This window comes from Neofelis nebulosa, chromosome 2 (assembly GCF_028018385.1).
Source record: "Neofelis nebulosa isolate mNeoNeb1 chromosome 2, mNeoNeb1.pri, whole genome shotgun sequence".
Lineage (NCBI taxonomy): Eukaryota > Metazoa > Chordata > Mammalia > Carnivora > Felidae > Neofelis > Neofelis nebulosa.
Window position 1 is genome coordinate 669,922 of NC_080783.1, and position 27,849 is coordinate 697,770.

Consider the following 27,849-nt stretch of genomic DNA (forward strand, 5'->3'; position numbering starts at 1 on the left):
TGAGAATTTACTTTTCTCATCTGTAAGTTAATTTTGTTTCTGTTAATCACTAAAACAATAGGAGGCTATGGAGATAGTTTCCACCTAAGACAATTTTTCAAACATCTAGGTATCTTAGGAGTCAATCCTTGCCTGGAAGTATGGTGAAGCAGGACTCAAACGACTTCTCCAAAATACTAAGAGTGCTATTCTGAAATTAGTGTATGTTACTACGATAGGAAACAAAAGCGTCATCGGCCAAAATATTTATTTCACATCTCGCTTTCCGAATATATGGTTAATAACGCGATTTTCTGATCCTGCTCCAGATGCCACGCTAGCACCAGTAACACTGGTCGTGTTTGCCTTCAGTGCAATTCCAAAGAGATGCATCCTGCCTGCGGATGCCGTCCACAAGTCAGCTCACTAAGGGAGTACCACAGAGGGCGCACGCCCCCAGAGCACACGGCCACCAGCCCCCAGAGGGCCTCCAACGCTGCATCAGCGGAACGAGAGCTCGCCAAACGAACCCCCTCTCGCACAGCAGTCCTCCCGCCGCCCTTGCCTCCCCAACACCCACCGTGGGGTGGGTGTTGGGTGGATCGCGTGCAACACGGCCGCACCCACCCCGCCTCCCGCCCTTAGTGAGTGAAAGGCTCTTAACTCGGCCTGGTACCTTCTGGGTCTTCCTCCCCCTGCTCCTCTCCGTCCTTCAGGCTGTGCTCGCTGAGGTCTGCCACTATACCGCCGCTCTGCTTCTTCCCCTCTTCATCGCCAGACTCTTCAGATTCGACTCGCCTGTCAACTGAATGCACACACATCAGTAAGAATTCACAGCCGCTTTATGTGACTTTCTGAAGAACACAGAATAGACTGATATCCAGTTGTAACTCAAAAAGACTTCATTCAGAATCGTTCGTTGAATTCAGTTCAACAAACACCTGTATTCCATTTCTTGGGCGCCACCTGCAGCGCACAGAGATGGGGACAACTTGAGTGGGGGAAGGCAGAGCAGGGAGGACACAGGGGTCCGAAGATGAGTAACATACTGTTCCTGCCCTTGAGAAGACTGAAGAATTACCAGGTGTTCTGAAGGCCCTGGGTCATCTGTGACCGAACGTACTGACAGCGACGCAATGAAGTACCTCCTGCGCGGCTCACTTTCAGCCTGGACATCCGTGTACAGGGGACCGTGTGACCCTCCCACCACATACCTTCATCCACGCTCCACTATCCATTTGGCCAAGAAAACCAGCCCCGTCACAGGCCCATGTTCTGAAAGAAATCAAGACTAACTCAAATCAGACTGTGGGCGGGAGGGGGGGGGGGCTGTAATGACAAAGGAGAAGACAGCCAGTAGTGCCAACTGCCCCACATAGAGGTCACTGATGCCAAACACCAGCACACAGTGATACCAGCCGAGAGTTTTGAAAGGCTGGTAAATAAATATTTTTTGAATTAATGAATAAGGCAATGACTAAGTATAGCAGACTGATAAAAATTCTTTGGGGGGACTGTCACATCATTTTCCTTTCTCCAACATTTTCCATGACCTGTCTTGGAATCTGGAAGAGCTGAAACACTAATGAATTACTGGGAGTTATCAACCATACTGAAGGCATTTTCTTTCCTGCCTACGGCTTATCCACAGAGGGGTGTGCTCTTTGAGGACAGGAGTCCTACTTCTCCTTTCTGTCTCCTCCTGGGCCTAGGAAAACAGTTCCCAGGAAAGGACTGCTGGATAAAACCAAGTCCTTACGAAACCCACCTCCCAAACCTCCAAATCCATTCCTTCTTCCCCACCCTGGCAACTGCCAGGCCTCCCGACTGGTCTCTCGGTGGCTTTTCTGGCTCTGTCAAATCCATTCTGCATTGCCAGAGAATCTGATTTGATTCTAAAATCCAAATCTGATCTTTGACTCCAAGTTTCTGGAATGTTTCTGGCTCCAGCTGAGATTTCAACTTGCCCTTAGAGACATAGCGTTGGCAGGCTCTTTCCTTTTCCAGCCTCACTCTCCTCATCTGTAGAAGGCTAGTTTAGGACCCATTTACCAGAGGCGCTGTCAGGGCTAAAGTTGAAAAGGCACAAAAGCAGCAGTCAGCATGTGTGTGACACGCAGTCAACACTAAGTAAACTAGTGATCACCAAGCACAGGGCACTCTGTGGTCATGGCGAAGGGAGAGCAAGTTCTACTGGGAGATGGGGTGGCGTGGCTGAGACCAGGGTGGCAGGGACCTAGCTAATGAAACCTGGGACTCTATCCTGAAGGCAGCAGAGGGTCTGGAGCATGGGACAGCAGATCAGAATATAAGGTGACTTTGGGACACTGGGAAATGGGGTGGTTCAAAGTCTTGGCAGAGGGAGCGGAAGAGGTACTGAAGACTTAAGAGATATTAAGGATATAGAGTCACCAGAACTGATTAATTGGATGGCTGGGAGTGGGAGAGAGAGGATCACCTAGGTTTTGTATTTTCCTTTTACCAAGACATGGAAACAGTTGAAGAGGAAGGAGTAGACTGGGACGCGGGGAGTCGAGGAGAGCAGACAGGAAGAGGCACTTTCTTGCTTAAAAGGATCCAAGACCCTTCACCAAGGTCCACCATGACCCTCTCTTGCCACCCTCCTCCAACAGGACTGTTATTCTTGGTCAAATTTTCTTCCAGGCAGACCGCATTCTTTTCACAGCTCTTTGCCTTTGTCTTTCTCTCTCCTGAAATGATCTTTGATCTTTCCCCAACCTGGTGATTTGTAGTTATCTGTCAAGGCTCAGCTCAGAGGTGGCTTTGGCTGGGCAGCCATCACTCCAAACAGGCCAGCTCCTCTTCGCACCCCGCCTCCCTTCTTACCTAGTAGTTTACACATCAGACAGTAGCTGCTCTTCTGGAGCTCTGACCTCATCCCCACTTCCCCTCCAAACCAGCAGAGCCCAAAGCATATAAGCACTAGGAAAACATGACTGGCTCTCCAACTGCTGTGTGTATATAACTATATGCACACACAATATGCATGTGGTTTTTTTCAACAAAGCTAAAGAGTTGAATTTAGTCTTTTTGGAACTAGAATAGTTTTTAAACCAGGCATCCCCTCTGCAGAACTCAACCTCCCGGCTCCTTGCCACCCGTTCCCCACAACACATTTGCTTAACAGAGGACTCTTCTCCACCTCCACCACGTTCACCCACGAGCCGACTGGGGCAGGTCCCATGGGGCCGTGCGCCTTACTTTTCCAGGAAGCTGCCCAAGGGACCGACCCCATGGGCCAGGCTCAGAGAGAGGTTCGGTACGAGGCTCCCGCCAGCTGGTGGACGCCGGGGCTGTCGAACCACCGCGTCGTCAGTCCCCACCCACTCTACTGCGCCGCCGCTCTCCCCTCCCACCGGCCGTGGGTCCGGCGCCTCCCGGCCGCCTGCGCCTTCCTGACTGCCGCAGTCTCGGCCCGGGGTCCCGGGGTCCCGGGCCGCCCCTGCCCCGCGGAGCCGGCTGGCAGCTGTCAGGGCGCGCGGCGGGGCCCAGGCCACGGCTAGAGGCGGGAAGTCCCGTTTTTCTCAGGCAGGACCCGCGCGGGCCGCTGCCTCCCCGCCCGCGGGGCCCTTGGGCCGCCGCCCCACGAAGCCACTCACCCTCCATCATCTCCTGCGACTGTTGCTGGCCCGCGCCGCGTTCCGCCGCCATGTTGGCTGCTCTTCCCCTTTCCGGAATGTGTCGCCTCAGGCTCCTCAGCCAATCAGGGCTCCCGACTCAGTGCTGCTCAGCCAATGGAATCCCACCCCAGGTTTGAACCCCCGACGCGCCTGCGCAGCCTCCGCGCCTCATGGGAGTTGTAGTCCACTCGCGAGGCCATGCGGGCCTCAGCCCCCAGGAGTAGCCAGCCTCACCTCCCAGGGACAGGTAATCTGAGAGCGCACCGGAGGCTTCTGGAGGCGAGGAGCGGGGAAGAAGACAGGGGCGGTCGGGGCCTCATGCACGGAGGCGTGGCTGCAGGCGAGCGAAGAGAAAAACCTGGGAAATGCTTGGGGCTCATCGAGGGTCTCTGCGTGGGGCAGCAAAGTGCGGGCCAGTCGAGGGCGTGCCGGCCCCTCCGGGGTTCAGAGGTTGCGTCTGTACAGTGGCCAATTTCGTCCCGATGTCGCCGCGCGGATTTAGTCCGTGTGAAGGGATGGCCTCCAGTTAACGCTCAACGCAGGGCGCCCGCTCTCGTGCCGGAGTCGGAGCCGAGGCCAGGGGCCGGGGCTCGAGCACCGGGGGCCAGCTCCACCCGCAGGTGCGGGGACAGCCTCTCGGGGGTCCAGGACGTCGACCCAGCCCACTGTGAGCCTCAGCCTCTGTCGGTCCCTCGGTCCCTCGGTCCCTCGGCCCCTTGGGCGTGCGTGGCCCGTGAGGGATCCCCCCCGCGCCCCCCACCTCCGAGGCCGCAGAGAGGCGAGCTGCGCACTGCTCACCCTTCCGGATTCGGAGACCCGAGGAAACGGTGTCGGTCAGACCCCGCGGGCCGAGGCGCCGTCTTTTTTGGTTCCTCCGAGGCGCCGTAAAGGGAGTCCGGTGCGTCCCTAGCAACCGTTAGCGCCCGCTTCCCCGCGCAAGCTTGCCGAGTCCCGCCCACAAGCACTCGTGGTTGGCTCGTAGGGCCTGTCAATCGGCACGAGTCGTTCTGCGATTGGCCGGTGGGGCCGGAGGCGAGGATGCGCTCCTTCCCGGCGGGTGAAGCGAACTTGGCTGGGAGACCCTGGCAGGCCCCAGGTGAGATGCCTGCACTGGAGAGAGCCGGCCCGCGACCCGCTGGCTCCTGGCGCGGCCCGTGGACGAGCCGCACCCGATCCCTGCGTCCCCTTCGCGTCGCTGCGGCTGGTGGTGGCCCGCTGCCGCCTTGCCGCCGTTTGCGGCGCGCTAGGGCCCTGGGACCCGGCCGGGGCCTAACCCCACCGGCGCGCCGTCCACCCCGGAGTTGGCCGCGAGTGTTTTGTTTACCTCGTGTTGCCTGTTCCCCCTTCTGGATGGCGAGTCCGGGAGAACAGGGGCCGCCTCCTGCTCTCGGCTGCTCTCCAGCGTCGAGAACGGTGCCTGCCAGCGGGTATTTGTGGCATGAACGCCCACTGCTTCCCCCATCTCCATTTGGGTGTCGCATACAAACCTGGCTTTATCCTGAACCTTGTCTTCACCGGCTTTTCTTCTCCCAGAGCATGGCAGCGGCCTGAGCGGGAAACTTGGGATGCCGTCTTGATGGCTTTCCTTCCGTGCTCATCACCCAGTGTATCTAGGTCAGTTCTGTGCCAAGTTTTGTCTGTGTGTTCCTGTCTCCATCTTTCTGCCACTGCTTTATTTTATTTATTTTATTTATTTTTTCACTTTACATATGCCACTTTATTTTTTTCAATATATGAAATTTATTGTCAAATTGGTTTCCATACAACACCCAGTGCTCATCCCAAAAGGTGCCCTCCTCAATACCCATCACCCACCCTCCCCTCCCTCCCACCCCCCATCAACCCTCAGTTTGTTCTCAGTTTTTAAGAGTCTCTTATGCTTTGGCTCTCTTCCACTCTAACCTCTTTTTTTTTTTTTTCCTTCCCTTCCCCCATGGGTTTCTGTTAAGTTTCTCAGGATCCACCTAAGAGTGAAACCATATGGTATCTGTCTTTCTCTGTATGGCTTATTTCACTTAGCATCACACTCTCCAGTTCCATCCACGTTGCTACAAAGGGCCAGATTTCGTTCTTTCTCATTGCCACGTAGTACTCCATTGTGTATATAAACCACAATTTCTGTATCCATTCATCAGTTGTTGGACATTTAGGCTCTTTCCATAATTTGGCTATTGTTGAGAGTGTTGCTATAAACATTGGGGTACAAGTGCCCCTATGCATCAGTACTCCTGTATCCCTTGGGTAAATTCCTAGCAGTGCTATTCCTGGGTCATAGGGTAGGTCTATTTTTAATTTTTTGAGGAAACTCCACACTGTTTTCCAGAGTGGCTGTACCAGTTTGCATTCCCACCAACAGTGCAAGAGGGTTCCCGTTTCTCCACATCCTCGCCAGCATCTATAGTCTCCTGATTTGTTCATTTTGGCCACTCTGACTGGCGTGAAGTGATATCTGAGTGTGGTTTTGATTTGTATTTCCGTGATGAGGAGCGACATTGAGCATCTTTTCGTGTGCCTGTTGGCCATCCGGATGTCTTCTTTAAAGAAGTGTCTATTCATGTTTTCTGCCCATTTCTTCACTGGGTTATTTGTTTTTCGGGTGTGGAGTTTGGTGAGCTCTTTATAGATTTTGGATACTAGCCCTCTGTTCGATATGTCATTTGCCAATATCTTTTCCCATTCCGTTGGTTGCCTTTTAGTTTTGTGGGTTGTTTCCTTTGCTGTGCAGAAGCCTTTTATCTTCATAAGGTCCCAGTAGTTCATTTTTGCTTTTAATTCCCTTGCCTTTGGGGATGTGTCAAGTAAGAGATTGCTACGGCTGAGGTCAGAGAGGTCTTTTCCTGCTTTCTCCTCTAGGGTTTTGATGGTTTCCTGTCTCACATTCAGGTCCTTTATCCATTTTGAGTTTATTTTTGTGAATGGTGTGAGAAAGTGGTCTAGTTTCAATCCTCTGCATGTTGCTGTCCAGTTCTCTCAGCACCATTTGTTAAAGAGACTGTCTTTTTTCCATTGGATGTTCTTTCCTGCTTTGTCAAAGATGAGTTGGCCATACGTTTGTGGGTCTTAGTTCTGGGGTTTCTATTCTATTCCATTGGTCTATGTGTCTGTTTTTGTGCCAATACCATGCTGTCTTGATGATTACAGCTTTGTAGTAGAGGCTAAAGTCTGCGATTGTGATGCCTCCTGCTTTGGTCTTCTTCTTCAAAATTACTTTGGCTATTCGGGGCCTTTTGTGGTTCCATATGAATTTTAGGATTGCTTGTTCTAGTTTCGAGAAGAATGCTGGTACAATTTTGATTGGGATTGCATTGAATGTGTAGATAGCTTTGGGTAGTATTGACATTTTGACAATATTTATTCTTCCAATCCATGAGCAGGGAATGTTTTTCCATTTCTTTATATCTTCTTCAATTTCCTTCATAAGCTTTCTATAGTTTTCAGCATACAGGTCTTTTATATCTTTGGTTAGATTTATCCCTAGGTATTTTATGCTTCTTGGTGCAATTGTGAATGGGATCAGTTTCTTTATTTGTCTTTCTGTTGCTTCATTATTAGTGTATGAGAATGCAACTGATTTCTGTACGTTGATTTTGTATCCTGCAACTTTGCTAAATTCATGTATCGGTTCTAGCAGACTTTTGGTGGAGTCTATCGGATTTTCCATGTATAATATCATGTCATCTGCAAAAAGTGAAAGCTTGATTTCATCTTTGCCAATTTTGATGCCTTTGATTTCCTTTTGTTGTCTGATTGCTGATGCTAGAACTTCTAACACTATGTTAAACAACAGCGGTGAGAGTGGACATCCCTGTCGTGTTCCTGATCTCAGGGAAAAAGCTCTCAGTTGTTCCCCATTGAGGATGATGTTAGCTGTGGGCTTTTCATAAATGGCTTTTATGATGTTTAAGTATGTTCCTTCTATCCCGACTTTATCGAGGGTTTTTATTAAGAAAGGTTGCTGAATTTTGTCAAATGCCTTTTCTGCATCGATTGACAGGATCATATGGTTCTTTTCTTTTATTAATGTGATGTATCACATTGATTGATTTGCTAATGTTGAACCAGCCCTGCATCCCAGGAATGAATCCCACTTGATCATGGTGAATAATTCTTTTTATATGCTGTTGAATTCGATTTGCTAGTATCTTATTGAGAATTTTTGCATCCATATTCATCAGGGATACTGGCCTGTAGTTCTCTTTTTTTACTGGGTCTCTGTCTGGTTTAGGAATCAAAGTAATACTGGCTTCGTAGAATGAGTCTGGAAGTTTTCCTTCCCTTTCTATTTCTTGGAATAGCTTGAGAAGGATAGGTATTATCTCTGCTTTAAACGTCTGGTAGAACTCCCCTGGGAAGCCATCTGGTCCTGGACTCTTATTTGTTGGGAGATTTTTGATGACCGATTCAATTTCTTCGCTGGTTATGGGTCTGTTCAAGCTTTCTATTTCCTCCTAATTGAGTTTTGGAAGCATGTGGGTGTTTAGGAATTTGTCCATTTCTTCCAGGTTGTCTAGTTTGTTGGCATATAATTTTTCATAGTATTCCGTGATAATTGCTTGTATCTCTGAGGGATTGGTTGTAATAATTCCATTTTCATTCATGATTTTATCTATTTGGGTCATCTCCCTTTTCTTTTTGAGAAGCCTGGCTAGAGGTTTGTCAATTTTGTTTATTTTTTCAAAACACCAACTCTTGATTTCGTTGATCTGCTCTACATTTTTTTTAGATTCTATATTGTTTATTTCTGCTTTGATCTTTATTATTTCTCTTCTTCTGCTGGGTTTGGGCTGTCTTTGCTGTTCTGCTTCTATTTCCTTTAGGTGTGCTGTTAGATTTTGTATTTGGGATTTTTCTTGTTTCTTGAGGTAGGCCTGGATTGCAATGTATTTTCCTCTCAGGACTGCCTTCGCTGCATCCCAAAACGTTTGGCTTGTTGTATTTTCATTTTCGTTTGTTTCCATATATTTTTTAATTTCTTCTGTAATTGCCTGGTTGACCCACTCATTCTTTAGTAGGGTGTTCTTTAACCTCCATGCTTTTGGAGGTTTTCCAGACATTTTCCTGTGGTTGATTTCAAGCTTCACAGCATTGTGGTCTGAAAGTATGCATGGTATGATTTCAATTCTCGTATACTTATGAAGGGCTGTTTTGTGACCCAGTATGTGATCTATCTTGGAGAATGTTCCATGTGCACTCGAGAAGAAAGTATATTCTGTTGCTTTGGGATGCAGAGTTCTAAATATATCTGTCAAGTCCATCTGATCCAATGTATCATTCAGGGCCCTTGTTTCTTTATTGACCGTGTGTCTAGATGATCTATCCATTTCTGTAAGTGGGGTGTTAAAATCCCCTGCAATTACCACATTCTTATCAATAAGATTGCTTATGTTTGTGAGTAATTGTTTTATATATTTGGGGGCTCCTGTATTCTTTCTGCCACTGCTTTAATGTAAGACCTTGTATTTCTTGCCTGTATTTCTTGCCTCCCCACCATCCCCCACCTCCTTTGCTCCTGGAGTGATGTTTGTAAACTGCCAATCTGGTCCTGTTACTCCCAAGTGTAGACAATCTTTGGTAAGAAGTCCAGACTGCTTGGGCAGGCTTAGGAAGCCCTGGGAGTTATGCCTGACTTTTCCAGGCCATCTCCACCTACTTTCCTGTGTCCCAAACTCCCCAGGGTACTGTGGGAATCGTTGTCTTAAGGTGCCTCTGTCTGCCTGGAAGGCTTCTTCATCCCAGTTTTCAGTGCTCAGCTCTGCTGGTGCCTCCTCCAGGAAGCCTTTATTGCCCTTTCAGGTCTGGGAAGTGCCTTTTGCTTCCCCCTCCCCGCCTCATCGCAGCAGCTGTCACCCTAGATATTCTTTAGGACGCCTCCAGGGGAGAGACACAGATGGTCTTGGAAAGGCTCTGAGTAGTTTTTGGCCCCAAACCTGAAGTCCAGAGGCAGGAGGATTTTAGGGGGGGTTTATCCAGTGGCTCAAAATGCCGTCCTTGGCATCCTCTGCTTTGCTTTCCATCATGTTGGCTTCTCCCTGAGGCCGGTTCTGCACCTGGTTGTACAGCAGCGGTGGGATCAGTTGGAGCTGTTTGCTTCCTAGCTTGTGTTCTAGTGGGAGAAAGATGGTTGTTTCCAAAGGTTCACCCATAAGAGCAAAGGGTACTTTCCCAGAAGCTCCCTGCAAATCTCTTCTTGCTTCTGTTTGGTCTCGGGGGTCCGGGGTGGAGGGGGGCACTCATGCCTTCTGAAATCAAAACTAGCAACAGCAATGGAATTACTCTTAGACACCGTCAGGTGCTCTCTGGTTCAACTTCCTGTATCTTCTGCTCAGAGCAGGTACAGAGGAAAAAGCAAAACCCGGAAAAATGATCCTGAAAACATAGGGCTGGACTTGCAGGTGTTTCTGGTTGGCATTTCAGTTAAACCTGTGAAAACAAGAGCGTTTGAAGGTTGATGAAGCCAGGTCGTGTGCTCTCAGAGGACAGCATCTCTATGTTAGAATTATTACGTTTTGCTGATGTAGTCGGTGTACAATTGTCATGATTATGCTTATAAAATTAAACCTTTTGTTATAGGTTTATTGGCCATTAGGGCTTCCTCTTCTTGTTGAATGAAATCCTTGTTTTCATTTTTCTATAGAACTGGGTGTGTCTTTTAGAATTTCGTAAATTTTAAAAAAATGTTTATTTTTGAGAGGGGAGGAGGGGCAGAGAGAGAGGGAGACACAGAATCTGAAGCAGGCTCTGAGCTGTCAGCCCAGGGCCGGACTTGGGACTCGAACTCACGAACCATGAGATCATGGCCTGAGCCGAAGTCGGACGCTTAATTGACTGAGCCACCCAGGTGCCCTAGAATTTTTTAAATTTTAAATGATTGACCTTTCAAACTATACTGGATATTTTCTGGTGATATATGTGTGGCAAATATCTTCTCCCAACCTGTGGTTTATTTCTATCATTTGGTTTGTGTGTGTGTGTGTGTGTGTGTGTGTGTGTGTCTATATGTGTGTGTATGTATGTGAACAGGTGTTCTCAACTTTAATGCTAAATTTTCAATCTTATGTTGCAGGTAGAGCTTTTTGTGTCTTGTTAAGGAAAACTCTCCTTGCCCAAAACTTACAGACGGTCTTTCTAATTGTCTTCTAAAAGCCTAGTGTTTTGACTTTGACAAGTTAAGTCTTTCACATCCTGGGCACCGCTTTGCACATTTGGCGTGTGGCCAGCTCTGCTGTGACCGTCCTGGTCTGGAGGTGGAGCCACTTCGGCCTCCCCGTGTGCTGGTGGCTGGGTTCTTCCAGCCACGGGCCCTCCTGCAGGCACGGGTCTGGGACAAGGGTCCGGGGCTCGGGCCCGCGCAGGCCTGCGGCTGGGCACCCGCCTGCTCCTTTGATGGGTTTGGTTATTCCTGCCCAGACACACCCGCCCGGTGAGCACAGCTTCCTGTCGATCTTTCACACCTGGCAGGCCCAGTTGCCCCCTCAGGGGTGTGGACCTGTACAGTTATTTCTTTGTTATTGAAGCTCACTCGCTCTTACCTCTTCTGATGCTTCTTCCTCTCCACTCTCCCTCCAGTTAGATCATCTCAGCCTGAATCTCTTAACTTCTCTCTCATGATTTTATGTCCTTGCATTCTGGGTTATTTATTCACATAGATCTTCCAATCCTCAGATTTTCTTTTCAGCTGTGACTACCTACCTGTCTTACTCATCCAATGACATTAAAAATTAACTTTATTGAGATAGTTTACAGACAATAAAATGTGCTGATGTTAAGTACATAGTTCAGGAATGTCGGGAGGCTTACCCAACCTCACAGTCACATCCACAGTTGAGTCTGAGGGCCTTTCCGTCACCCTCAGAATCCCCTTTGTGCTGAGTCCCTCCCTGCCCTTCCCACCCCTGGCCCCCCACAGCCCCTGCTTGGCCTGCTGCCCCTACCGGTGGGGCCTGTCTGTGCTAGTGCCTGGTGCTTGTGTATGGTAACTCCTTAAGGGCTTCACTTGCGTTTCCCTGGTAACTAATGATGGTGAATGTTTTTCTCATGTGCTTCTTTGTGATTCACGTGCCTCCCTTGGTGAAGCGTCCATTGAAAACCTGCATCCTCCACCCTCTTTAAAAATAATCAGGTTATTAGTTTTATGAATCCTTAGGATTTTCTATGTATGTTCTCATGTCCTCTGTGAATCGAGACAGCTTTATGCTCTGCTTTCCAGTATCTGTGCCTTTTATTTCTTTTTCTGCCATTGTGTCCTGGCTGTGACCTCCAGGACAGTGCCGGAGAAGAGGCTAGAATGGACGTTTTTACCCTGCTCCTGACCTTGGAAGGCAAGCATATCGCTAGCTATGGGTTCTTCATGTATGCTCTGGATCAGGTGGAGGACATTCTCACCTCCTAACTGTTGAGTGTTTTTTCCCATAAAGGGGTGTTAGATTTTGTCAAATGCTTTTTCAACATCTGTTGATATGATATGATTGTGTGATTTTTCTTCCTTTTTTTTTTTTCCTTTTTTAGCCTGTTGATATGATGAATTACACGGACTGATTTCCAAATGTTAAACTGGCCTTTTGTTCCTGTGATAAACGCCGCCTGATTGTCACGTATTCTCCTTTCTACTTATTGCCTGGTGGATTTGCTAACACTTTGTTGAGGATTTTTGCATCTTTGCTCACAAGAGTTTTTGGTCTGTGGTTTCCTTTCCTTTTCTTTTCTTTTTTTTTTTTTTAATGTTTATTTATTTTAGAGAGAGAGAGAGCACGAGTACACACAGGCCAGGGAGGGACAGAGAGAGAAGTAGACACAGAATCCAAAGCAGGCTGCAGGCTCTGAGCTGTCACCACAGAGCCCCACATGGGGCTCGAACCCATGGACCGTGAGATCATGACCTGAGCCAAAGTCAGACACTCACCCGACTGAACCACCCAGGTGTCCCTGTGGTTTCTTTTCTATCGATGTTTTTGTCCAGTTTTGGTATCAGGGTAATGCTGCTCTCAAACACTGGGCTGGATGTGCTCCACAGGTTTTTAATTTCTGGAGGAGTTTGTATAGTATTGTTATTTCCTTCTTAAATGTTTGATAGAATTCACCAGTGAAGCCATCTGGGCTTAGAGATCTTTGTGGGAAAGTTTCTAAATTACATCTTCATTTGTATAATGCTGAAAGCGATTCTTTCAGTATGTAGTTATTTTTGAGAGACTCTTGTTCTCACTTTTTGACTCACATCTTTTCGTTTTAAACATATACCTGGGTACTTCTAACATCTGATGTTCTTGTGGGTCTGGATCTGTTTGATTGTTCTGTAGACTCTCACCGAAGGTACCTGTTTCCCTGTCTTTTTTGTTGGAAGAGAATGTATTTGCTTGTTCTTGACCTTGGAAGCAATCAGGAAGATTGCTTTTGCCAGGGCCCAGGCTCCTGAGCTAGGGCCACACTGTCCCTTGTTGGGGCCCCGGCGTCTCTTCGGGGAGCCCCTGCCTCATTAGGGTGACCTGCTTACAGCTCTGTACAGCTCATGTGCATCTTTCAAAGGTCGTGTCTTTCTGGGTAGCTCCGAGATGCCGCAGCTCCAATATTCTTAATGAGCTCTAGCTGGTCTGGGATACAGGGCCCGCTCAAGTTACCCAGGCCACTGTATGCTTCATCTTTTTTTTTTTCCCTAGAGCTTTTATGTTTTGTTTTTAAATTCACCTGGAACTAGTTTTTGTACATGGCAAGTCATAGAGGTGCCACTTTGCCCCCAATTACGCCAACTCCCAAACTGACAGCTCACGGCTATTAGGCATTTCTAATTCGCGGTAGCAGCTGAGACCCTTGGGTCGTCACAAGCGTGCTGAGAGTTGTGCATTATCGTTGCTCACATTGTGCACAGAAGGGGCTGATGCTGGCAGGCCAGGGGGCTGTGCCGGGGAGCAGCGTTCACCCCCCACCGATCTTCACCGGGTGCCGACATCAATCACAACATTGGTCTGTTTGTGAAATTGATTGTTTTGTTGTCTTTTTTGTTCCTCTGCTGTCCCGACCTCCATTTCTGTGGCTCGCTGGCATGTTTTGATGTCAGCAGCCTTCCATGCTGGTGATAGGAAGGCCTTCAGTTTTCTGTCTATCTAGGGGGCCCCTGCCCCACCGTGCTCAGGAGCTGGCAGCTGAGGTGAGCATTGGCCGGGCCCTAACACCTGAGGGGCCTGGAACGTGAACATACTGGAGATGCCATGCTGTTACCACTGTATGCAAAATTATAGATTGGGCTCAAAGCTGTTAACTATGAAAGTCACTGCCCTCCTCTCCTGGTGGTGAATCTTCATGAAGGCCTTCAAGCCAGAATAGAATGGGTGGGCGGGGCCTCCTTGGAGTTTGGAGCTGCAATGTGGTGGTGGGGGGGGCAACTGCCTTCCCTTTCCATAGCAGGTCCATCCTGTGGGGCACCCCCGCCTGCTTATTGAAGCCTGGTCTTCCTTGGAAAGGAAGCCCCTCAGCCAGTCCTTGGGCCTGTGTGTGCCCACGAGGGAGCAGTGGTGGGGGGAGAGGCCCACGAGGGTCTTGGAAGCAGGTTCCGCATACCCTGGCCTGGACCTCCAGACAGTGGTTCTGCAAGATGTCACCATTGGAGGAAATGGTGAAGGACGCAGGAGATTTTTCTGTATTTGCTTTCCTTACAACTGCTTGCAAGTATTTAAAAATAAGAAGTTAACAACACAAATGTCTGGTGCCAGGCCCATCTCCAGACTCTGTATGTTGGCTTTGCGTTGCTATTTTGTTGGAAGCCCCATGGATGATTCTGGGTGTGGCTGGTCAGATGCAGTGGATTTGGGGAAAGCTGGGGCCACCCAGAGCCTCACATGCTGGCAGGTGCTCCTGTCGTCGGGGACGCCCTTGGCCTGGGGCCATCTGTAGTCGGTGTGTGCCGCTGCAGCCTGGGCCTTCCTTGGAGGTCCTCCTGCCCTGCGCTGCTCTCTCCTCATTTTCTTCTTTCTTTCCCATCTCTTCCCCCGCGTTTCTCCCAAAGGACTTCTTTTAGCAGGACTTCGGTCCTTCTGGGCTCGCGTTGTAAGCTGGGGGAGGCCGTGGGGCTGAGCTGCTCTCAGCCTTGCGGGGGGATCAGTTGCCTCTTGCTTCTCGTGCTGCAGATGCTGATGGCCTTCGCTTTGTTTTCCAGTTGTTCTCCTGGCCTGCCAGCTCCCCGATGGAGGGCGGAGGCCCCGCCGAGAGCCCTGCCGTGCGGACCACCTCCGAGCCCCGCAGGTCCTCGTCCTCGGTGCACAGACACCTGAGCAGAAGGAATGGGCTGGCGAAGCTGTGCCAGAGCAGGATGGCCCTCTCCGGTACCCACCCCTTCTGGGCATCGTGGGTGGCGGTGTTGAAAACACAGGCGAGGGGGCGCTCTGGGCTCTGGCCACTCTCTCTTCTTGCTGAGAGGACGCGCTCTGTGTGCGGGCGGCGGTGCTGGCTGAAGCCTCTCCTGCGCCGCCGTGATTCTTAGGCATGAGCCTGTCCTGCGGAGTGTGTGTGAGCGCGACCCTGGGCTGGGCTGCCTTGCAAGTAAGATACAGTTTTGCGGCTTTGCTTCGGTAAATATTTACCAGCTGCTGGGCTGCAGGCTCATGCTTTCTTCCCAGGTACAGACGAGTAACACGGGCTTGAGGGCAGCTAGCTTTCCAGTGCAGAAGATGGTGCCCGGTGTGGTGGGGGGAGGGGGCAGGAGGTCGAGGCACCTGCTACCTGCTCGCTCATGTTTCCCCAAGTTAACTGGTGCCTCCAGAGCCCAGACACCCCCGAGGGGCTCGTTGTCGGAGGGGGCGCTTGGGGAGACAGAGGTGCATGCCTGCAGCCCGGGGCTAGGACACGGGGAGTCTGTTAGGATTGTAGAAGGGCTGGAGCCCGGGGGGCTAGGACACGGGGAGTCTGTTAGGTTGATGGAAGTGCTGGAGGAAAGGTGGAGGTGAGGAACAGTCCCACGGAGGAGGAGGGTGGGAGCCCAAGAAGAGGGTTCACATGCTGGCCTGGAGGCACAGGGTGGGGCTGTTCAGAGGGGAGCAGAGGCTAGGTCCTCCAGGTGAGGGCTGGAGGTTCTGTGGGGTGGGCTGGGCAGGTCTGTGAGGCAGGCAGGTAGCCGCCCTCGCCCTCGGCCTTGGGAGGGAGCATGGGTGGGTGTCTGCTTGGGGAGCAGGGGGCGGAGCTGGGGCCACGGCGCCTGTCTGGTGCTGTAAGGAGATCAGGCCGGGCCTGGGGCAGCCTGGAAGAGGAGGGCCGAGGCTCTGGGCCGTGCAGTTTCCAGGCTCCTAGAATGGTCTGGGGTGGGCCCATGAGCTAAGGAGGGGAAAGGGGGGAAGACTTGTCTTTGCCTGGTTTTTGAGCTGTTTGAAGGATGGAGCTGACATTTACTGAGATGGGAAAGGAGAGGCAGGGCAGGGGTGTAAGCAGGGGCCTCGCAGTACATTCCTAGGTGAAGTGTATTTAAAGCCACCAAGGAGTGGCTGGGACGGAGCGGAGGCGGTGAGCTTGATCCCCAGGGTTCCAGGGTGATGAGAGCTCAGGCAGGTGGAGGGGGGAGGGAGCTCTGCCAAGGGCAGAGGTTTAAGAGCTGGGGAGCTGCCCCCTGGCCCAGGGCTGCTGATGGTGGGGGTGGGTGAGCCCTGAGCACTGGCCACGGGGTTGAGCTTCTTGGGAGCCACTGGACCTGTTACCGGGAGGGGGTTTTCTGGAGGGGTTGTGAGTGAACCTGACCAATGAATGAGAGAGGGAGGAAGGGGCCGGGACAGCCAGGCAGCTCTTGGATTTGGGAGACTTTCTGGGACCGAGGGCCGTTAGGACAGACCCAGGAGGGCACCCCTTGGGGGGCTGGGTGGAAAGGGACCTCAGAGTGTGTTTACACAGAATCGCTGAGGCTGGGCCTGCTCCCCCTAGGTGCGACTCCGCATGGCTAGACACACCCGGGTGTTGTTCTGTCGGGCTCTGGGGACGTTTGAGACGCACCCTGGGGTGCAAACCAGCCCTTGGAGCCTTTGGCAGGAACTGAGAGCAGGGACTGTGTGTGGCGGTGTGTTTGAGGAGGGCGCTCCTGGCAGGTCTAAGGCTTCCTTTCCTTCTCTTTCCAGAAGGCAGATGGAGTTCCTACTGTCTGTCCTCGCTGGCTGCCCAGAATATGTGCGCGAGCAAGCCGCACTGCCTGGCCGCACCGGAGCGGTCAGACGCGGCCGGGTCCCTGGGGGGCGCGTCCTGCTGTTCCCTGCTGTGGGGCTTGTCTTCGGGGCGGTCCACGCCCCTGCTCCCGGCCCCCGTGTCCAACCCGAACAAGGCTGTTTTCACCGTGGACGCCAAGACCACAGAGGTATTTGCTTCGGTTTGTGACCCTGCCATGAGCGTGTAGCCCGTGTGTTCAACCCGCGGCCTCAAACAGAGGCGTTTGCGTTAAGTGCGATCAGAAAAGCGTTGCGTTTCACCTGTGTAGTTGCAGAAGCGACATAAACAAGACTCAACCACACCAAACAGTCCTCTCACCAAGGTGGAGACCCCAGGGAGGGGGCGAGGCGCGCGCTCGTGCTGTCTAAGGCACTGGCCGCCCGAGAGTGAGAACGCATTCCCAGCGTGAGAGCAGAGCGCTCAGGGGCACAGAGAACTGAAATTGTTCGGTGGGCAGGAGTATGGCCTAAGTCCCCACACGTCCACGTAGTCTTGATGACGTGAGGCGCCCGGTCGTGGCGCTGCCGTTTCTTGTGTCCCCCTCTGTGGCCAAGGCCCCCCAGGACCCAAGGCGTCACTGCTGTGAACCGCCAGGGCAGGACACTGGGAGGAGGACGCTGGACCATGCCGCCTCGTCTGCTGTTCCCGGGGGTCAGAGGCGCCGCCGGTGATGCTCGTGCCCTCTCCTCTCCATGACCCCCAGATCCTGGTCGCCAACGACAAGGCTTGCCAGCTCCTGGGGTACAGCAGCCATGACCTGATCGGCCAGAAGCTCACACAATTCTTCCTGAAGCCAGATTCCGACGTGGTGAAGGCCCTCAGCGAAGAGCATGTGGAGGCTGACGGCCACGCCGCCGTTGCATTTGGCACGGTGGTGAGTGCCCGGCGTGTGCCGCCGGGGCCGTGCAAACACGGCCGGTCACCGGCCACCGCGGCCGCTGTCCCCCCGTCGGTGCTGGTGCGGGGGACAGCCGGGCTGGCGTGAGGGAGGTACCACCTGATGGGGGAGGAGGCCGGTCAGGGGTTTGCGGGCCTGCAGGACGCGGCACGGATGCTCTCATCTCAGGGTCCCCACCCCTAAATCTCCAGCTCTGTGTGTCGGTGTTCGTTGGCGGGGCTGGCAAGGTTTCCCGGGGGCTTCGGTCCTCCCCGTGTGGCGCATCAGCTGGCAGTTGACGGGCTGAACTGCATGTTAGATGCTGAGCCCTTGGCCCCGGGCACCGAGGGGAGTGAGATGTGGTCCGCCACTTCTGAAAGGCCACCTGGCTGTCGTGAAGAAAAAGTTGACACGTTCACCACGCATTGGTGTCTGTTTCCTCGAGAAGTTACGGATGCTGTTTCCCCTGCGGTGTTGAACGAAGCTGCCAAAAACCCTTCTCTTCCCATAGAGCGTTGACTCAGAGACTGTTAGGTTAAGTGTCCGAAACCTTGTTTATACTTTGGTTCGTTTCCGAGATGTGGGGCAGGTGAGCAGAGGCCGCAGACGTCCACGGGCCTGGGGTCCAGGGAGGGCCAGGTGCAGGCCCGTCTGTCCCCACAGGTGGACATCGTGAGCTGCAGTGGGGAGAAGGTTCCAGTTTCTGTGTGGATGAAGAAGGTGAAGCGGGAACGCAGCCTCTGCTGTGTGGTCATGCTGGAGCCCGTGGAGCGCGTCTCGGCCTGGGTCGCTTTCCAGAGCGATGTGAGTGTGCCCGCGGCGTCTCAGCTGCGCGTAACTTGACCCTGTGGCGCTGCTCCCGGAGCTCGGGCTCACCTTGTGGCCTGCTGTGTGCCTTTGGGGCTTGTGGGAGGCCCTGCTGCACCCCCACTGTGTGCACTCGGGCAAGGAATCCAATCTCCCTGTGCCTCAGTTTCCTCGTGTACTACTGGGATATTATCAGAACCACTCACAGGCCTGTTTCCGCACCGTGTGGGGTACACAGCCCTGGGCTGTGAGCTGTGGGGGTGGTTTGTGCCGGCTTCTGCGGAACATCTCGACAGGTCAGGAATTTGGGCCTCAGGAGTGTTTGTGCGCGCCTCGCACACTTCTGCCGCACGCGGTGCGAACTTTCAAGCTCGAGACTTGGCGTTTGGTGGAGCTTGAAGCTGAGGTGCCAGGAGTTTTATCCTAAGGCTTAAAAATGCTGGTATTTCCTCCTAGGGAACCATAACGTCGTGCGACAGTCTCTTCCCTCTCCTGTACGGGTACGCGTCCGGGGAGGAGGTGCTCGGGCAGCACATGGCAGACCTCATCCCTTCTGTGCAGCTGCCTCCGCCTGGCGAGCTCGTCCCACAGGTAGGAAGGACCCCGGGGACCTCTGGCCGCCGCAGGGAGTCTGTCTATCCAGTGGCTGGTGACCGTTCATCTCCCAGACTGGAATCCGTGACCTGGCCACACAGGCTGGGACCTGTGCTCGATGGCACCTGTTCCCCTGTTGCTCTCTGGGCTCAGAAGCCTTGACCCGGTCAGGGCCCGTGTGGCTCTCCAACTGACTGCCCTGTCCCCTCGGTCCTCTCCCTGGAGCCTGGGGTGGGGAACGCCTGCTGCCTCTCTTTACTGACAGGTCTGGGGTCTTGAGGGACAGGGAGAACGGGCTGATGGCAGGTGTCCCCTCGAGGCAGGATGGCAGTCAGATGGGGGAGGGCCGGCAGCTTTGGGGTCAGTGGCGGTCTGGGGTCGGGGGGAGGTTCTGATGCCGACCGAATCCTCCCAGTTCCCAGGAGCCCCGTTTCCTACTAGTGTGCAGCCTCCACACCGGTGACCCACACTACAGTGAGTTCACCTCATGTCACACCCCAGTGACCTGCAGGATCAGACTGGACGGTTGATTTTTGCCTAAAGTCACCTCTGCCGCTGTAAGAAATCAGAGATGGTTTCAGGCCACCCATAGGCGCTCGCTGGTTCTCTGGCTGGCCTCAGGCCAAGAGCCGAACCCCCTGAGCAGTCATCAGCTATTTTTCAGCTTTCCAGCTCAATGGGAACCCCCTGCCCCCATCCCTAGTCCTTACTGTCTCTGTGTCCTCTCCCCTGCCCCGAGGCCGGGGGGTGGGGGGCGCCTGTTGGCTCAGCCCCGCTGGAAGCTTGCGTGTCAGCACCTGCTCAGTCTGAACGCAGGCACGCATCCAAGAGAAGTATGTTCTAGAAGGCACGTTTGTAATAGCCTCGAACTAGAGTCCCCGACTCCCCGGCAGCAAGTGGAAACAGGTGCTGCACCCCTCATTCCTTGTGGGGCCCCCTGGGACCTGGCGCCTGGCCTACGGCCTTGGCACAGGGAGCCTGGCGTGTGGAGTCCCGACCCTGTTGAGGGTGCAGTGCCGCTGAGTGAAGCTCCCCTCCTGCGTTCAGGGTGGTGCCCACAACATGGGCCCCTTCACATCTTCTGTCTCCCAGGTGGCCCTTCAAAGGGGTGGGTGGGATAGGGCGAGGGGTGGGCACAAAAGCCTGGGCCTCATCTTGAAACCTGAAAGGGCGCACACTCTCAAAGCTCCTGGTGAGGATGCTGCCTTGGTCGAGGTTTAGTTGAAACTGGATACATTCCAAGTCTTCAAGAAGGGAAACGTAAAGCAAGGATGTGCTCTCGTGGGTGATGGAGGTGCCGATGAGGCAGATGGGGCGTGGCCACCCAGTAGTCAGCAACAGCAGGGAGCCACTGCCCCTCAGGCCGAAGGATGGGGGACGGAGTGAGGGGTGGGGCCGCCCGCAGAGGGGGCACCCTGGGGATACTGGCGGTCCGAGGTGGAGAGTGGGGAGGAATGCTGGCCCTCCCTCCCAGACGCCAGCCCTCGCGCGCGTCTCGGCTGCCCTGGTGTCTGCTGCCCTCGGGCCTTTCTGGAGTGGCGAGCGGCTGCTGTGCTGGGGTGCCCTCGCCCCCGGTCACAGCTCCTGGCCAGCTTCCGCTTTCCCTGGGGCAAAGGCGGGGTGTGGGGAGCTCAGGGAAGGAGGACCGGTGTGGGGAGTGTGATGTTTGGGGGTGCTCCCCAGCACACGCGGGTGGGTTCGCTTCTCAAGCTGCAAAGACTCCAAGCTGGGGCTGGGTGCGATGCTGCTGTCAGCTCAGTGGTGCGTGTTCCTTCCAGAATCTCAAGATTCAGAGGTCTGTCGGGAGAGCCAAAGATGGCACCACCTTCCCTCTGAGCTTAAAGCTGAAATCGGAGCCCAGAAGCGAGGTGGTGGAAGACAGCAGGGCAGTGCCTGAGCCGGGTTACTCGGCGTCAGTCTGGGTGTTCTCCACCATCAGCGGCCTCATCACCCTCCTGCCCGACGGGACCATCTATGGCATCAACCACAGCTTTGCCCTGATGCTGTTCGGTTACGGGAAGACGGAGCTCCTGGGCAAGGTGGGCCTTGCGTGGGTGGCCAGCCTGTGTGCCCCTGCAGGGGGCTGGTCCGTTTCCACAGTGAGGACCTGAGCTTGCCACAGGCCTCGTACCTCCCTGTCTGCTGGGCCGGCCCCCTGGCTGCCCCTGGGGGGTGCCGGGCAGCGTGCTCCCTGTCTGCACTCATTTCTCCGGACCCCGCGCCGAGCCCTCCGTGACCCCCTGGGCTGTCTCGAGGTGCTGCCCTGGGAGAGGGAGGGGCTGTCACCCTGAGACCTGTCCCGAGCAGAGCGTGTGTCCCACCTGTGGGGATTTTCTCTGCGCGTGGAGCTCGGGGCTTGTCTCACCTCCTGTGCCCTGGGGGCCATCTTGGGGGGTCTGTTGTGCGGTCAGAGTCAGAGGAAAGTGTTCATGAACTTCTTCCTCGGATGGAGCTTTCTCTGAATTTCTTGAACACGGGGAGGCGGAAATCTCCACACACCAAGAGCCAGGCCCAGCTGGGATGCCAACTGCCTGTTTCTATCTAAGACCGTGCTGAGAGTCTGTATCTGTTGCTGCAAACCATTGTAAGCTTGGTGCCTAAAACATGACAATCTCATGTTTAGGTCACAGATGGGCCCTTTGGGCTGGGCTCGGCGGGATGGCCTATTCTCTTTGATGTAGTGTCAGCCGGGGCTGGCATCGTCCCCAGGCGCGCCTACCTGTGGGTCTGGCTCCCTGGGTCCGTGGCTGGGGCTGCCTGGGTCCGTGGCTGGGGCTGGTGTCGAGAGCCCCTGTGTGTCGTGTGGTGGCCGGGCTCCAAGGGCAGGTGAGCATCTCAGGCAGCCACAGCATGCTCCTCACATGGTCCCAGGGTCCTCCTGGGTCCTGGAAAGGGGACACGGGCCCTCTGCTCAGTGGGAGGAGGGTCACAGGGGAGGGAGAGGCTGCCGGCTGATGCATCGCTTCTGACGTCGAGTGGTCACTGTGCCGGTGCACCCGGCCGGCTCGGCCCTTGGGTGCCTGCAGCCCTTCACGGAGCACCTTGTTCACCACGCGCTGCCGCAGAGGAAGGGAACGTTGTTCCCTCTTGTCATTCTCAGACCCAGTGACAAGGTCCAAACACAGGTCCCTCTTTGTTTTCTAATTAGAAATATTAAGGAGCAAGTGAGCTGAAACTTAGTTAAATGAAGGTAAACTTAGTTTGAAGTTAATGAAAACACAGTCAGTGTGAGTTCTGGACCAGGGGTTCCCGCAGGAACATCGAGGGCGTCCCGTCTTTGTAGGGACCGCGTGTGGGGTGGATGGACCTGCCTCTGGATTAGACCGTGTTCCGGATTCACATGGCTGTGTGTAGGGGGCGCACACGGGTTCAGAGAGGGCACGTGTCCTTGCAGCTCCGGGGCCTGGGACCCTCATGCTGAGGTGCTGGCCAGCACAGCAGAGGCGCCCCAGGTCCTTTGTCTTATCCTGGGCACCCATCGCTCCCTGAGAGCCACGTTTGCACACGTGAGATTTGCACACGTGGCTTTCATGCCTAAGGAAAACATGGGGCGAACATCTGCCCGGGAGACATGGAGGTGTTGGTATTGGTAGCTTCAGTTGTTGATTTTGTTTTTTTGTAAGAAAAGGGAGGAAAAGTCACGAATTCCATGTTGAGTGTCAGAGGGGCTTTGTGGGTCTGTTGAAAGGAATACGACCTGGGGTCTTTGCTCACCTTGCCCGGAGATGTGCTCGCGTCGCGTTCATTTTGTATGCAGACCGGATGGTGCGCCGGCCCCGTGGGTCAGGGTGGATCCTCACCAGATCTGAAATGTCATGGTTTCTTTTCTAGAATATCACTTTTCTGATTCCCGGTTTCTACGACTACATGGAGCTCGCATATGACAGTTCCTTACCACGGCCAAACCTGACCAACTGCTTGGACGTTGGCAACCAGAGTGAGCCTGGGGAGAGTGCTGTGGACCCCCACCAGGGCTGGGACCCGGCCGGCGAGGCCAAGGGTCGGCCCAGCCTCTTCCTCCCAGGTGCGTCCGTGGCTGCCCAGCCACACACAGCCCTACACCTCGGAGGGAGGGGGCACGGGCGTGCTGGGCGGGATGGAGAGTGTAAGCCAGTGGCCGCCGGGCATTCGTGGAGACCCTGTCTGTCGTGGGCCTTCTGTGTTCCCGGGGGATGGGACGTGTCGTGAGTCTGACAGCCGTGAGCGTAGAGAGGGTCCCGGGGGTAGCTTGTTGGTGGTGTTTTACGAGTAGATCTGTGGAGCCTCACGTAGCCTACGACAGTGTTAACGTAGCCTATCGCGTTGACCCCTAAGTTAAGTAGTTCGAGGCATATTTGCTCGTTGTGTTTCTCCTCTGTACTTTTAGTTTAGCGTTTAGTATTATTTCAGCAAGTATCCCAAGTCCCCAAGACGTGAACATCTTAGGTGCCGTGGTGTGTGAGGACAGGCTGGGAGCACGGCTCCCGCCCTGGCAGGGCTCCTCTCTGGCTTCGGGGCACCAGGAGCAGGGACCACAGAGCACGAGACCGCCCGGCAGCCTCCTCAGTGCCCACCTTTCCGTTGACAAGGAGCGAGGAGCAGCTGCGCCCCGTTCTGCTCCCAGCCCACAGGGCCCCACTCTGCAAGTACCTGCTCCCTCACTGCCCGCTGACAGGGTGCGGTCCTCACGTTCCCTGGTCTCTGCCGTCCCGTGGGAGGGGACACCGGAAATGAAACGAGAGGGCTGCTGGGGAGCGGCAGGCTTCAGGCGGCCGCATGTGTCCAGGGCTCCGTGGCCCTCTTGGAGGGTGGCGTGGTAGTGATGCCGTGCGCACGGGGCAGGCTCAGGGTACCTTGGAACACGTTGTCCCCGTGCTGCCGCCTGTGGCCCGACTTGCTGTCTGAGCGCTCACATACGGGGGTTTAACACAGTCACCAAGGGGGTGGAGGGGCCACGTGGGAGCCGCTGTGTCGTGGGGCAGCGCTCTGTGTTCTGGGCGCTGAACCCCAGTGGGGGTTTCTGCAGCGGGTGGCTCGGACCCGAGGCTGGGAGTGGGGTGCGTGCCCTGAGGGTTGCTTTCCAGGCACTAGAGGTGACCTCGTGGCATTTTGTTTCACAAGGTGCTTTGTCGGGCTGCTGGCTCTGCTGGGGTCTCCACTGTTCCCACGCCGGCTCCCTTCGTCGCATCTGCGTTCTGTCTACACAGACGGCCCTTTTTCAGTTTCTGTCGCTAGTTCCGAGTCTTCCCTTTCCCACCATTCCACCGTCTCTCCCGTGTGTGTGTCTAACGCACGTTCTTTGTGGAAGGTCAGGGGGCGGGGGTCGCTTCTGCCCCTCTCCCTGTGCCTCCTCGGGATGAACTCTTGGAAGTGGCATTTCTGGGCACGTGGGGATGCTTGCTTTTGCCGGCTGTTGTCCGAATGTCCACTGGAAAGATGGTGCCGGCCCGCCCACTTCCACCGCCGGGGGCCGGGCTTCTTCCCCACAGCCCCGATCCAGGCTGCCATTTACAGGGACAGCCCGCCTGCTCCCACCCCTCCTGCTGTGTGCTCGGCCCTATGTGGGTGGACAGGCACCGGGCCGGGGAGCTGGTGGGGAGGCTGTGACACACAAGTATAGGCTTGACGTGTAGGTGACCAGCCCTCAGGAGGAAGAGCGAGGCAGGGGGAGGACGTACAGTCTCAGGGTCCGTGAGCCTGGGAGGGACCCTTGGGATGGTGGCTTTTGGTGAAGCACCGAAGGCGGCAGGAGTGGCGTTCCAGGGACGGGGGCCAGAGGCCCTGGGCAGAGCGTCGGGAGGCGGGCCGCAGGGCCGTGGGGGTCACAGCACGGATTTGGGCTTTTACCTGGAGTCAGAGCAGAGCCCTCGGGGGGCTCTCTGCAGATGGAGGGACGCGCTGCAGCCCTGGGGGTGGTAGTGGGATCCTGCCGGCTGAGGGCAGGGCCTGGGACACCGCAGCAGGGAGAGTGGGGGCCGCTGGCCCCGACGGGGCACCTGCGGAGTGGCGAGGGGGTGGTCCGGGACACGCTGCGGACGTAGGCTCGCCACGGCTTCCGAGATCCGGTCGGGGCCCCCTCTGCACACGAGTCCCGTGGGGGGAGACTCGGTCAGCAGGTGGGAAACGGTCTGTTCTGTTGCTGCCAGATTCCAGGGTTAATGGCTCGCTTGTCGGAGACCACGAGCTGCCACGAGGCGAGACCCTAGAGGTAGCGGGAAGCCGAGAAGCCTTCGCAGGGACCGGGGGCCAGGCAGACCCCGGAGGCCACCTCCCTCCTGCCCTCCCGCCTCCGCCTGTTCCGCGGTGAGTCCCCTGGAGGTGGGGTGGGGCGGTGGTAGGCGGGCGCGGGTCGAGGAGCGTGCTGCGACCGTGCTGCGGGGAGACGGGTGTCCGCAGCAGCGGTGGCGCTAGCTCCTGGCCACCGAGTGCTTGCTCGAGCGCCGGAGTCCGCCGTTGGGCGTGGTCCCCAGCGTGGTCCCCGGTGGTGGCCTTGAGACCCTGAGACCCGGCCGTTGTGTGGGTGGGGTTCCAGGGAGTTAACATAGCAGGATTTCCTCATTTAAAAAACCATTTGCGTCTGTTCTCTTTTAAATAACAAAATACTGTATGTAGAGTGGTCAAGTCCACGTTAGAACACGTGGAAAATGTAGAAAGGCAGAGAGAGAGACTCACCGGTCATCCCTGCTTAGTTATCGTGGTCCCACGGTACACAGCGTTTTGGAGTTTCCCAACTAGTTTTCTCCCCGCGGGAGCCGCCGCCGGCCGTTGGGGCTGCCCCGCCACGTCCCCGTCCTCGGAGCGGGGCACCTTCCTAGCGTGTCCTCCGCGTCCGCGGGTGCTCGTGGGCAGCCGCTCTTGCCCCTGTGGCACAGACCGGGTCACCCCGTGCGTGTTGTCGTGGACGTGTGTGTGTGAGACGTGTGCGTCCGAGCCCTTTCCACGCGTCACCTCCCGTGGAGCTCTGCGGTCTCGCTGCTTTCCTGCCGTTGGCTTGGATTCCCTGGCCTGCCGCTACTTCACTCGGGTCCGCTTTGGATGGTCTCTGTGCCACGTGCCCATCTGTGTTCGGGGGGACCCTCCCCCGGCGGGGCCGCCTGAGGCGTGACCCCCTGGCCCCAGGGGTGGTCGCTGCTACAAGCCGCTGGGCTCCTGGCCTGCGAGTCCCGGGGTGGGGGACCCTGGCGGTGGCTCTCATCTGCTCTGCCCCAAGCTCCCGTCTGGGCCCCGCACGCTCCATTTTCTGGGACGAGGTTGTGCGACAAGCAAGTCCCGCCAGATGAGCCGCTTCCGACGCTTCTCTCCGGGTTGGATGTGCTGAGCTCAAGTTGTAGTGCTAGATCGACGTCCCTCCTAGAGGCCCTGTAGGTGTGCTTGTCCTTGTCACTGCCCCTGGCTTGCTTGCTTGCTTGCTTCCTTCCTTCCCTCCTTCCCTCCTTCCCTCCCCCCCTCCTCCCTCCCTCCCTCCCTCCTTCCCTCCCTCCTTCCTTCCTTCCTTCCTCCCTCCCTCCTTCCTTTCATCCCTCCTTCCCTCCTTCCTCCCTCCCTCCCTCCTTCCCCCCTCCCTCCTTCCCCCTCCCTCCCTCCTTCCCTCCCTCCTTCCTTCCTCCCTCCCTCCTTCCCTCCCTCCTTCCCACTTTCCCTCCCTCCCTCACTCCCTCCTTCCTTCCCTCCTTCCCTCCCTCCCCTCCTTCCTTCCTCCCTCCCTCACTCCCTCCTTCCTTCCCTCCCTCCCTCCCTCCCTCCTACCCTCCTGCCCTCCCTCCTCCCTCCCTCCCCTCCCTCCTCCCCTCCCTCCTGCCTTCCCTCCTCCCTCCCTCCCCTCCCTCCTCCCCTCCCTCCTTCCCTCCCTCCTTCCCTCCCTCCTTCCTTCTTCCTTCCTTCCTTCCTTCCTCCCTCCCTCCCTCCCTCCTTCCTTCCTCCCTCCCTCCCTCCTTGCCTCCCTCCTTCCTCCCTCCCTCCCTCCCTCCCTCCCTCCTTCCCACCTTCCCTCCTTCCCTCCCTCCTTGCCTCCCTCCTTCCCTCCCTCCTTCCTTCCTTCCTTCCTCCCTCCCTCCTTCCTTTCATCCCTCCTTCCCTCCTTCCTCCCTCCCTCCTTCCTTTCATCCCTCCTTCCCTCCTTCCTCCCTCCCTCCCTCCTTCCCTCCCTCCTTCCTTCCTCCCTCCCTCCCTCCTTCCCTCCCTCCTTCCTTCCTCCCTCCCTCCCTCCCTCCTTCCTTCCCTCCCTCCCTCCTTCCTTCCTTCCCTCCTTCCCTCCCTCCTTCCCACCTTCCCTCCTTCCTTCCTCCCTCCCTCCCTCCCTCCCTCCTTCCTCCCTCCCTCCCTCCCTCCCTCCTTCCTTCCCTCCCTCCCTCCTTCCTTCCTTCCCTCCTTCCCTCCCTCCTACCCTCCTTCTGCCCTCCCTCCTTCCTTCTCTCCTTCCTTCCTTCCCCTTCCTTCCTTCCTTCCTTCCTTCCTTCCTTCCTTCCTTCCTTCCCTCCTTCCTTCCTTCCCTCCTTCCTTCACTCCTTCCTTCCTTTTTTCACTCCTTCCTTCCTCTCTTCCTCCCTCCTTCCTCCCTCCCTCCGTCCCTCCTTCCTTCCTCCCTCCCTCCCTCCTTCCTTCACTCCTTCCCTCCTTCCTTCCCTCCTCTCCTTCCTTCCTTCCTTCCTTCCTTCCTTCCTTCCTTCCTTCCTTCCTTCCTTCTTTCCTTCCTTCCCTCCTCCCTCCCTCCCTTCTTCCTCTCTCCCTCCTTCCCTCCTTCCCTCCCTCCTTCCTTCCTCCCTTCCTTCCTCCCTCCTTTCTCCCTCCCTCCCTCCTTCCCTCCTT

At 55.3% G+C, this 27,849-nt stretch overlaps 2 protein-coding genes across 8 annotated transcripts in view; one reads left to right on the plus strand and one right to left on the minus strand.

Moving 5' to 3' along the window:
- Window positions 1-3,781, minus strand: part of PPP1R7 (protein phosphatase 1 regulatory subunit 7) — a 29,513-nt gene extending 25,732 nt beyond the window's left edge. For 2 of the 4 annotated variants that reach the window (XM_058698661.1, XM_058698677.1), the window contains exons 1-2: window positions 3,600-3,781; window positions 644-784 (exon numbers count right to left, since the gene is read on the minus strand). In XM_058698661.1, coding sequence (XP_058554644.1) covers window positions 644-784; window positions 3,600-3,651 — 193 coding nt within the window. In that variant the 5' untranslated portion in view covers window positions 3,652-3,781. Of the gene's footprint in view, window positions 1-643; window positions 785-1,193; window positions 1,219-3,599 lie in introns of those variants that run through there. The other 2 variants (XM_058698667.1, XM_058698682.1) reach the window with 2 other exon arrangements.
- Window positions 3,782-4,408: 627 nt separating this feature from the next.
- Window positions 4,409-27,849, plus strand: part of PASK (PAS domain containing serine/threonine kinase) — a 40,709-nt gene continuing 17,268 nt past the window's right edge. For 3 of the 4 annotated variants that reach the window (XR_009253333.1, XM_058698631.1, XM_058698639.1), the window contains exons 1-10: window positions 4,409-4,716; window positions 5,154-5,234; window positions 14,764-14,929; window positions 16,703-16,935; window positions 17,491-17,661; window positions 18,328-18,468; window positions 18,928-19,062; window positions 20,844-21,104; window positions 22,897-23,089; window positions 25,191-25,347. Coding sequence is in view for 3 of the 4 variants with exons in the window: in XM_058698631.1 (XP_058554614.1) it covers window positions 14,791-14,929; window positions 16,703-16,935; window positions 17,491-17,661; window positions 18,328-18,468; window positions 18,928-19,062; window positions 20,844-21,104; window positions 22,897-23,089; window positions 25,191-25,347 (1,430 nt within the window). In the remaining variant the exon portion in view is untranslated. Of the gene's footprint in view, window positions 4,717-5,153; window positions 5,235-14,763; window positions 15,147-16,702; window positions 16,936-17,490; window positions 17,662-18,327; window positions 18,469-18,927; window positions 19,063-20,843; window positions 21,105-22,896; window positions 23,090-25,190; window positions 25,348-27,849 lie in introns of those variants that run through there. The other variant, XM_058698642.1, reaches the window with a different exon arrangement.